General features: G+C 45.5%; 1 protein-coding gene across 1 annotated transcript in view; it reads right to left on the bottom strand.

Moving 5' to 3' along the window:
* The window catches only part of LOC108804664 (sulfotransferase family cytosolic 2B member 1-like), an 18324-nt gene extending 8539 nt beyond the window's left edge, over nucleotides 1-9785 (bottom strand). The window contains exons 1-2 of the mRNA XM_018576505.1: nucleotides 9648-9785; nucleotides 2371-2579 (exon numbers count right to left, since the gene is read on the bottom strand). Coding sequence (XP_018432007.1) covers nucleotides 2371-2579; nucleotides 9648-9783 — 345 coding nt within the window. The 5' untranslated portion in view covers nucleotides 9784-9785. The remainder of the gene's footprint in view (nucleotides 1-2370; nucleotides 2580-9647) is intronic.
* Between the last annotated feature and the right edge of the window lie 1993 nt (nucleotides 9786-11778).

Here is an 11778-nt window from a genome sequence, read left to right as displayed (position 1 = left end):
TTTGCTTTCTGACAAAACAGCAAAAAGTTTCCCAGCACACTCACCAGCCAGCATGCAAAAAAAAACCTAAGGTTAACTAAGGTTAAAAGCAGAGGTTTAGATACACGTCTTCTGCAGAAAATGTGAAAGCCGCACAGCCACGTCAAGGAACCTCCATATAGTGCGGTCCTAACTCTAAACTATGAGAGTCTCCATCTTGGAGCACATGGGGCGGAAGATTAAATTGGGTGCAAGTTTGTCTGGCTGGCGAGTGTGCTGAGAAACCTTTTGTTGTTTTACTGTTTGAAGTAAATTGTTTCTGTACATATATCATAACTGTATACTTTGCTGCAAGTCTGAAGTTCAGCTTTAAAGAAGAACTATGACCACGCAACATTAAAATATTCAGATATTCTTAACTAGTAGAAAATACACTTTAAAACAAATACTGTACATGCTGACCTATTTAACTGAAGGCAGTACGGAGTAATTCATCCTCAAATATTACAGCAGAGGGTACTTTCTGTTTCATTTCACTAGCTCAGTTTATTCTGCTCCCCACTTCCAGCAGTGACGGGTCCGCTTGCTATCCCTCTTATCTCTAAAGTAAAAACAGAGCAGGTGCACAAGGAGATCAGGATGCTGAGACCAAACTTGAAGCAAGGCCATCTAAAATTATTTGCACCCAAAATTTCTCAAAGCCTGGCTCTCCTGGGTTCAGTACACCTTACCGTCCCTCAACTTCATGACCATGACTTATCTTTAAACAGCCCTCCGCATGAGGCAGGCAGCCTGGGGGGGGGGAGGGGGGGACACCCTCTCCCAGCCCTCCACTGATCTAATTCCTACTCTTTACCTCTACACTCCCTATTCTCTTTAATTTTCCAAACACCAGGAGACTCTCCTTAAAGGTTGGGCTAGCTCCTGCACCTAATTCAGCCTTTGCCATAAATATGCTCCAAGACAAGGTGCCTGCACATGTTTTAAGTTATCTCATAGGATGTCCTGATGCCTGGATTCTTTCCAGTAGATAACAAACTATGTGTGGCACTTCTGAGTATCCTTTATCATGTCAGTTAACATTCTTATAGTCTATTTCCACCTTTGTAACTGATTGGCATTTATTGTGGTAATGAAGAGGTGCAGTGATGAAGTATATGTGTGCACATTTTCAGGGCTCACATTGTAGGCTTTCTTCATTTTTTATGAAGGTTTTATTAGGCCTGAAGCCTAAAAATTCAACATTTTCTCCACAGGAAAATACACACATCTCTTGAACAGTACAGATGCAAAAATTTCCATGTGGCTATGAAGAGGAAAGCTAACAAAAATGTAAGTTTCTGTGTTCATATACATCAACTGCACATGTCTGCATCATTTTATCATAACCCCAACCAACACAGCGCACAAACAACACTGCAGATCAGGCCTTACCACAACACAAATCTTTAGCATAAGTTGCTTATTTACAGTTTTGCATTCCATCATTATTTTTACCGTTTTACAAAAAGGTGCAATTTAAAATGTACAAATATTTGTTATTTATTAATTTATTAATTACAAAACATGACATATAAAATATGTTTTTTTGTGTGTACTGATACTGATTTTAGTGCGTTTTTATCGATTTGTGTATTTTTATCTTCTATAGAGACTTCTGCGCCCGATTACTCTAAAAAAACTGGGCGTTCCTCCTTACAGCTACTCACTTAAATTGGTTGCATGAGCCTGCATTGATATCATTCAAATATGTGAAGCGGTGCTGTCACCCAACGCAGAAAACAAATATGTTCAAAAACCAAATATAACAGCGAACAATACTTATGTGAAAAAAAATATTCAAATTCAATCTTCTTATCAACTGCTTGTGTAGGTCTGTCAGAGCACATTGAAAACCAGACAAGCATAAGGCGCTAGTTAAAATATTTATTAAGGACAGTGTCCACAGGAGCAAGCAAAAATCATAAACCGGAACAAGCCAAGGTCAGGAGCCGGATTGGGTAGTTACGAGCCAGGTTAGGAACACAGAGATCATCGTTGTCAGGAACAAGCCAGGAGCAGGAACCAGGAAATCAGCGTTGTCAGGAACAAGCCAGCGTTGTCAGGAAAATTAGTAGCACCATTTCTTATTCTAGCGCTCCTGTGCTTTCATGAAATGTATGGTTTGGGGGGTCTTTTACAAACTCTAAAAGCAGCAGTTGAAAATTAAAAAAAGGTGGAAAATTGCAAAAATGGCCTGGCCAGCTGAGGTCAAAAGTGTTAGAGAGGGCTTGGCAGCAAGGGTTAAAGCTAAGAATAACATTCACTTTATCTTTTGTACACAGTTCCTAAGCCAGTAATTAAGTTTATAGAACATGTAGTCATACAGATATGAGTAAGGTTGCCTCATACCTTTGCTTTAGATTTGAAAAAAGATTTGGCAAACAATTGGTGGGGTAGGTGGGAAGATATAATTCTTGGCTGAGAAAGTTGTTTTTCTTGTTCTTTAAATGCCTCAATCTCAAACCATGGTGATCTTTCAAAGTTAAGTATACTCTGACATGTTGTGGGATCTCCATCATGTTTGATTAAATTCAAGATTTCTATCATCCAGTTCGTACCTGTAAAAAATCCAAACACAAATTATATATGTGATAACAAAAAGCTGACAATTGTGTCATTTTCCAGATCTTAAAGGATTTTTTTTCCTATGAAGCTCCAGTCTAAAAATGATTCCAGCAAGAGGGTACCTAGAACAGTTTATTATTATTATTATTATTATCATACAGGATTTATATAGCGCCAACAGTTTGCGCAGTGCTTTACAACATAGGGAAGACATTACAATCACAATATAATTCAAGACAAGATGGTAAGGAGGACCCTGCCCGTGAGGGATTACAATCTAAAAGGGAGGGAGAAGTCATACATGAGTAGGTAGCTATGTGGGGATGAATTCTTTGAGAATGTGATGGTTCAGTGGTTAGGTTGAGATGGGATAGGCTTCCCTGAAGAGATGAGTCTTAAGGGATCGCCTAAAGGCAGTCAGTGTGGGAGATAGATGGATAGGTTGGGGTAGAGAGTTCCATAGGATGGGAGAGACTCTAGTGAACTCCTGGAGGCGAGCATGAGGGAGCTGGAAAGCAGGAGGTCTTTTGAAGAGAGGAGGGGACGATTAGGGTGATAAGATTAGGGTGATACTTTGAGACCAGGTTTGAGATATAGCCGGGGGCGGAGTTGTGGATGGCTTTGTAAGTGGTTGTTAATATTTTGAATTTTATCCTTTGGGCTAGTGGAAGCCTGTGTAGGGATTGACAGAGTGGAGGTTGCAGACACTGAGCGGCTGATCAGGTGGATGAGTCTAGCAGCTGCATTCATGATTCAGTTTACAAATAGTATTGCACAGGGACAGGCGCATAACTAGAAATTAGAGGGCCCCATAGCAAAATTTTGTATGGGCCCCCCCAAAAGTTCCTGTGTGCCTGCGCCGTCTCCTTCTCTTCATATATGCTCCTGCTGGCTCTGAGCTGAAGAAAAGATCACTCCGCTGCTCACTGCTGCAAAGCTCACCATAGACCCCCCGCACAGCCCACCAGGGACCCTGCAGAGCCCACCTGAGACCCCGCAAAGCCCACCTGAGACCCCGCAAAGCCCACCTGAGACCCCGCACAGCCCACCTGAGACCCAGCACATACTAGAGACCCCGCAGAGCCCACCTGAAACCCCACAGAGCCCACCTGAGAGTGACCCTGCAGAACCCACCTGAGACCCTGCAGAGCCCACCTGATACCCCTCACAACCCAACATAAACCCCACACAGCCCACCTGAGACCCAACACATACCAGAGTCCCTGCAGAGCCCACCTGAAACTCACACAGCCCACCTGAGAGTTTCCCTGCAGAGCCCACCTAAAAACCCAACACAGTCCACCCGAGAGTGACCCTGCAGAGCCCACCATAGACCCCACAGAGCCCATCCGAGACTCTGCAGAGCCCACCTGAGACCCCATACAACCCACCACAGTCCCCGCACAGCCCACCTGAGACCCAGCACATACCAGAGACAATGCAGAACCCACCTAAAACCCCACACAGCCCACCTGAGAGTGACCCTACAGAGCCCACCACAGACTGCAGAGCCCACAAGAGACCCTGCACAGCTTACCTGAGACCCCGCAGAGCCCACCTGAGAGTGACCCTGCAGAGCATATCAAAGACTCTCTAGGGGTGTGGGGTCTCTAGGGATGTGGGGTCTCTAGGGGTGTGGGCTGGTCAGGATCGCTTGCCCTGCACACTGCACTCCTCTTCCAGTCAGCCACGAGCCGCCTGCTGCTGGGCCCCGGCTTCCCTCACCTCTGCCACTGGGCCAGCGCTGCTGGGCCCCGGCCTCCTCCAACTCTGCTGCCACCGCTGGGCCCTCCTTCTCAGTTCTGCAAGGACAGCAAATCCAGAGGTATTCATAGGCCTAGCCCTAATCCCTTTATTTGCAATGATTATAAGGTTCAAAGATTTTGAATGTTGGCCAACACACATATTTTGTGTATATCCCGGGTGTATATCATCGCATATTTGCCATGACAAAGCCTAGGATATACATGCAAAACATGCGTTGGCCAGGATTTAATCTTTTAACCTTGTATTTATTGGTAATAAAGGGATTAAGCCTACGAATGCCTTAGAATTCCCTTTCCTATGTGAAACTGTTTGTAAAGTCTATTTGGAAGGATGCACCAAAATCGAGCTATGAGAACAAGAGAGATAGAAGTTGATCCCAAAAGAGGCCTACAGATTAGGGATGAGCCGAACACCCCCGTGTTCGGTTCGTATTCGAACGGCCGAAATGTTCGAACTCGAACTCAATGCAAGTGTATGCGGGTTGAATGTTCGACCCCCATACAGCTGCCGGTACATGTAGGAAAACTGTGGCTGCAGCGGCCTGTGTCCCTTCAAAACCTCGCTGCTCTCCGCGCCTGTGTTGGCAGAGACAGCGGGGACACAGACCTCTGCATGCCTTCACTGCCCCCCTTACCTCTGCTGTAGGTTTGCCACATACTGTGTCCGGATTTCATGGCAGCTGAGACCTGGGCACACGATATCAGGCAGACAGGGGCAGCCAAAATAAAGATTAGGGCTACTGGCCCTGCACTGAAAATAGTCTTGAGACTGTGACATTTACATATGAATGGGTGGTGCTATTTACATATGAATAAGCCACGACTTATTCTCCCCCCAAAACTTCCATGCGTCGCTAGAGTCTTCGGGTTTCGCTGAAAGAAAAGGTGGCAACCTTACTCTTCTGCTGTCCCGGCCTCCGGTCCCCTGGTCCATCCACTGCTGCCCCGGCCTCCAGTCCCCTGGTCCGTCGGCTTCGTCTACGATCTGGTCCGGCCACGGCTCCTCTGCCCCACCCCCCTGCCTCCTCTTCATTGCAGGCTGGGAGCCATACCCAGCCTGCTATTGGGTATTGTAAAATGCAATAGCCAATAGCAAGCTGGCTATTGCACTCGCCCACTGTCTGCATGGGGGACCTGATACAGAACTTTCTCCTTCAGGCCCCTCCTCCGCTGAGCCCTGATTGGGCAAAGGTCTTCACCTGACCTGTGGTCAGGTGCAAGACTTTAACAAATCAGAGCTTCAGAGGGCATTTTGCATTATGGAATGTCCGCGGTCGAACAAACCGCGAACATCCCATAAAGTTCGGCGAGCGCTCGAACTGCCGATGTTCGATTCGAACTCATGTTCGAATCGAACACTCGGCCTATCACTAATCCAGATAAGGCTAGCAATGCCAGTCTACAACCTCCCTCTGGAAATTCTTGTGTCCTACACACTTCTAACTGCTAAGCTAGTATTCTGACTCCGATTGTTGTGATAGCGAAATATATCCCTTGCTGAGACCTCTATGCCTGGCCTGTATAAGCAGATATACTCACTGCGGACAATCCTCGTCAGATAGCTGAACTCGTCAATACCGATTCATTCAAAAGAGGTGTTTATTCTTTAACATCAGGGTTACATCAGATGATAGGAACAGCAGATGAATGGTTATAGTATTGTGCGGTCAGAAAATGATGCCTTTCCTACGTACTGTGCAGATTACATGTGTGTCCTTGTTACATGTGACTTTTAACTGTGGCCATGACACAGGAAGTACTGCACACAGGAAGAAGGAAGGGGCGTACACTAGGGGGAAATACATCGTCACATGAGGAATAATTACAGAAAAACATGTACATTACAACAAAAGGCCACTAGATGGCAGCATAGGATAACACATGAATTTAGCTATGAGAAAATAGTTAGGCAAATCACACTATATAAATTCTAACCTATATAACAATGCTAATATTAACTGAGGCTATGCATCTCATATTCTATGCCCCTATTGGGGCGGCACAGCTAGTTTTAGCCGATTGCAGACCATGTATATCAGAGCTGTAGTGTGACAGTAAGAGGCAGTCCAAGGAGCCAAGCAGTTCATGCACTGACAAGATGATAGAAAGATGAACTCATCACTGAGCTGCTTCTTCATTTACTGTCCAGTCACAGGCTGGGGTGGGTCCAGGATGACCTGGGCTCAGAGGAAATAGGTTGAATCATGCTGGCTTTCAGACTGAGGACATCTTTTAGGCTAAAAGTCTGAAAGCTTTAAAAGTTTTCGCATAAACATTTACTGCAGTGGACATCTCTGGACTAAAGGTGGACATTGCAACAAAAGCTAGCTGTGTTATTTTATCTTTTTAAGGTCTCTTCATTTTATCTTGTTATTTTAGCTGGAGTCCTGCTTTAAAATGGTGGAAAGTGGAACGTGTCCATCTATCCTTATTTATATACCTTTTCTGAGAGCACAAGATGGAAGAGGCTGGTGCCCATCAACACAGGAACAATTTTTAGCCCCTATTTTCTGAGGCATCCAACAAAAAGTGAGAATGGCATACAGGCTGTTAATGACATAACATGCTTGTGTTACTATAGTTTACATCATCACCAGAGCTGAATTTAACATCATGCTGCCTTTGACACATCTGAATGGATATGCCTTTTAGTAGAAGCTCCTCCCCTTATATCAGGGAAGAGGATAAGGATCACCAGCAATATCATAAAAGGTGAACTATGAGGTGAGTGCTTTTCAATCACCTCATAGTTCTAGCCGACCTGTGACAATGAGACTGTCACAGGTCGGCTCAGTAGATCGGGAAGTGAAAGATCACATACCGGCGTTCGCTCACTTCTCAATCCTGTAACAGCTCTCTGCCGTGACAGGGGAGTGGCTGGATTCCCCCCTCCCCGCTCCGATCCTCCAGCGCTGACTGGCGGAACGGACGGGGCGGGTACAGCTGGCTCTGCCTCTAGATAGGCAGAGCCAACTGTCACTCACGCAGCTGGGCGGATCCAGACATAATTGTCGGGATCCGCTTCAGCTGCGGCGGGGCAGTATACCGCAAGCTGTAGCTCGCGGTATACTGCGGCGTCTCAGTATACTGAGCTTAGGGTGACGGGAGGACGCTAGTTTGTGTCCTCCCGTTACCCTAAGGAGAACTATGGGGTAAAGCCCTAACCCCATAGTTCTCCTTTAAATATGTCCATTTTATTCGGACAAAGTCACAGTGAAAACAGCCAAATTTTCGGGGCCACGCAGGGTCCCTTCATCAGGGAAAAAGGATGTGACAACAAGTGCATATTAAAGACACCACATATATAACTTTTGTGATGCTTAAGAGTTTACCAATTATCATTAGAAGTACCGCCCCGTGACGTCATCATGGCGGGAAAACCGCTATGTTTAAACACAGTGTAAACAATAGGTATAATATACAAAAGTTAAAAACGATAGCCATAATGGCTTATACCAAATAATAAAGTGCCTCACATTGATGTGCGGGGGTTCGATGAATGGGTAGGTCCGCGTCTATACATGAAATATTCGATCACCAAGCTCCATAATCTGTCTCGATGGAAATCACAACAGACAGCCTGGGTCATCGCCCAGCCGGTCACAGAGCGCAAGCGCAGGTTCAATTACTTACTTAGTCTCCTAGGAGAAGGGCAAAGCGTTACTCATCTCTCCGGTGGGAAATGTATATTCAAAAAAGAGAATTCGAGAGATGTCAGCATAAAAAGAAAAAAGGAAAAGAAAAATATGTATACATTGGGGCTCCCAGATCCGTCTCAATAGAGATCAGGGGAGGCTGCCAATATCTCCGTCCAGCGGAACCCGAAATGTAGGGGCATACTCAAGACTTCATTGGTAGCCTAGGGGACGAACAAAGCGTCAATCGTGTCTTAAGCTCAAGGGATCTAAGGTGTACGACCAGGGACTACAGATTTAAAGATCAAAGAGTGTGTGGAAAAAGTGGAGAATTTGATTCTCGCTTAGTCGATCTTGAAGGACTTCGCTGGGGTGTTTCTGCATCTAGCTCCACCATTTCAAGTAATATTCAGGGCCGGATTTACTCTCTCTTTTGCCCCAAGGCCAGATTCCTCAATGTGCACCCCTCCCCGCCAAACACCCGCCCACCCTTCAGTGAGAGGGGATTTTATTCCACTAATACCACCCACCCATGTTGCAAAAATAAATACATCCCAAGGAAAGTTATAGGAACAAAGCTAAATTTTAGACAAAATATTAATTAACAAGAATTCAACTACAGGTGAGCATAACTATTCATTAAACAGGTGTCCAGCAGACAGTTGATTATAAAAGGGTGTTACTTGAAGAAAACCCCTTCCCATTTCATGTTGTCAGCAATGCCACCACATGGAAGAGAAATGTCACAAAGCCTGAGAAAGAAAATAATTTCTTTACACAAGAAAGGTGAAGGCTACAAGAAGATCATCAAAGCTTTACTTATCAGTAGCAAAAGTGACACAAAAATGTAACAAAGATGGAACTGCAACTATCTCACAGAGACGTTCAGGCCATCCACAGAAGTTAACACCTCGACAGGAGCGTCTTCTGAAGAGAAGGGTTGAAGAAAATCGCCATGCAAGTTCACTGCAGTTAGCTAAAGAAGTAGAAGGCCAAACTGGAGTGATCTTTTTCTCGTAACACAATATGGCGTACACTGCAGAGGAATGGCATGCATGGGTGTCGTCCAGGAAGGAAGCCTCTCCTAAAGCCCATGGACAGTTTGCCAGGGCCCATGCTGGAAAAGAAGAAGACTACTGGGACTCTGTACTCTGGAGAGATGAGACCAAGATCAATGTTTTTGGAACTGATGGCTTCAAAACTGTATGGCGTCGCAAAGGTGAGGAGTACAAAGAAAAATGCATGGTGTCTACAGTGAAACATGGTGGTGGCAGTGTCCTTCTGTTGGGGCTGCATGAATGCTGCTGGTGTCGGGGAGCTGCATTTCATTGATGGTATCATGAATTCACAGATGTACTGTTCTATATTGAAAGAGAAGATGCTACCATCACTCCGTGACCTTGGTTGTCGGGCACTTTTCCCAACATGACAATGATCCAAAACTCACATCTAAGGCCACTGTTGCATTTCTAAAGGAGAACAGGGTGAAAGTGATTCAGTGTCCAGGTATGTTTCATGATCTGAACCCAATCAAACACCTTTTTTATGATAAAACAGAGTTTTTCTTTAATGTTTTATATTTAAACTAATGTATATTGTAAGGTCAGGAATTGAGTCCTGCAGACTTGTTAAAGTAATTAGTAAGTTATCTTTAAATTACCTGATTTAGGGTAGGTGACATTGAAGACATCATCATCCAAGACTTCAAATTCATTTTCCGCATAATTGAGACTACTTTCTGAGTGCACCGTATGCGCAAATTGGGCTCCTTTGTAATAAAAGTGATCAAATGACATATTTATCTGTAAAGAGATGTAAATACAAATGTTATACATGAACAATAGCTTTGGCACAAATGAGAGCAACCAGATCAGTATTGACTACGCTACAGGCATGGAGATTAGATCATTCTGACACGCAGCATTCAAATCCACTGCTTACAGAGGTCTCCAGAGATGCAGATAGCTCTTTTATTTGGCCAGTGGTCAAACAGAGAAAGCTTTAACTTTTGCACAGATAGCTTGTTTGTGCAAAAATATGCAGAACATCTTTCCAATACACAGGGGCGTCCCGAGGCTGGGTGACACCCGGAGCGGTAACCGAGTGTCACCCCGCCGAGACGTCACTGCGCGTGCGCGATGACGTCATCGTGCATGCGCGGCAGTATTCTGATACCTGCCAGCGGCCATCTTGGTGATGGACGCCGTCAGAGAGAGGAGGGGACAGTCACCCGGTGGGATGAGGTATGCCGCCGGGTCCCCTCCTCTCTCCTGATACTGTCGGGCATTCGGTCCATGACCGAGTGCCCGACTTTTCAGAGGGGGGTGACACCAAAATGACTGTGAGTAATTTTGGTGTCACCCCTCCAATGGTGGCACCCGGGTACGCACCCCCCTTGTGACGCCACTGCCAACACATTTCCCCATGTTTTGTCTTTTAAAAAATGCTGCACGAATATTTATTTACTATTATTATAGGTATTTATATATTACCAACAAATTACGCAGCACTTTACATATGGCACATTCACATAAATCTATGGTCCCTATCTCACACGCATACAGGGCCACTTTAGACAGGAGCCAGTTAACCTTCCAGCATGTGTTTGGAGTGTGAAGGAAACCAGAGTACCCAGGGGAAACCTACGCAAGCACAGGGAGAACATGCAAACTCCTTGCAGATGGTGTCCAGGCTGGGATTTGAACCGGGGACCCCCAGCGCTGCAATATCAGAAGTGCTTGTTACTGCTTACAGACTTTTTCCTTCACGTTAGAAGATCTCTGTGATTATTAAAGGATTGACCCCCCTTTTCAATGAAAGAATGCAAAAGAAATGTCACCTAGGTTAAAAGCTGAATGAAGTGACCCAGTCACCGCAAGGTCACTTTTACAGAAATCCCACCTGTAAAAGAAGTGTGTATTTTTCTAATGGCCACTGTAAGGTAGAGCCCCCATGTCTCCTCTCCCCAACCACTGCAAGCATTTGAATGCCAGATGAGTCAAATGCTTGCTCTCCCCACACTGGCTGCTGTGGTTCCTCCCACTGCTGTGGCTCCTTCCACCGGCTTGTACGTCCTGTAGTGATGTATGAGCTGGTGGGAGGAACCACAGTGGCCATCGGGAGGAACAAGTATTTGACCCGACAGTCAAAAGCTTGCAGTGGCTGGGGAGCGGAAAAGTTGGAGCTTAATCTTACATGGGCCGCCGGAAAGGTAAGTAAACAAAAGCTTCCTTGTAGGGCTCTTAAGGCCTAGAGAAAACCAGTTAGAGCAATACTAGGCAGATATAAAAGACACAAATCAATCACTAATACATCATTAACTGTATTTTGTAAATGCAAGCAGTGTAAGTACCTGAATTTGGCCTGGTATCAGCCTCTTGCAGTCCCTCTAGAGCAGGACTGGAGTGTGAGAGGAAGAAGCAGCACAAGGAGCCTATCTGTTTATGTGCTGCCAAGTAGCATGCTGATAGGAGGAGAAAGCAGACTGAGGGGTGAGCTAATCACTGTGCCAGAGCAAAGAGCAAAGGATATCCTGCAAAGGTGAACTGCAGAAATCAGTAAGGCCCCGTTCACACCTGAGCGTTTTAACGCGCGTTCCCACGTTTGGTAAAACGCGCAACAGGTGAAAACCCATGTTTGCCTATGGGCATGGTTCTCACCTGCGCGTTTTACCGCCCGTTCGATCGCGGGATAAAACGCCATACGCCCAAAGAAGTACATGAGCTTCTTTGGGGCGTATTGATGCCCGTATCCCGCTGTTATCAACCGGATACCCCCTCGGAAACTCGCGT

Source organism: Nanorana parkeri, unplaced genomic scaffold (assembly GCF_000935625.1).
Source record: "Nanorana parkeri isolate BGI_ZX_2015 unplaced genomic scaffold, ASM93562v1 scaffold69, whole genome shotgun sequence".
NCBI lineage: Eukaryota > Metazoa > Chordata > Amphibia > Anura > Dicroglossidae > Nanorana > Nanorana parkeri.
Note: the sequence above shows the minus strand (reverse complement) of the source record. Positions and strands in the feature narration are given on the sequence as shown.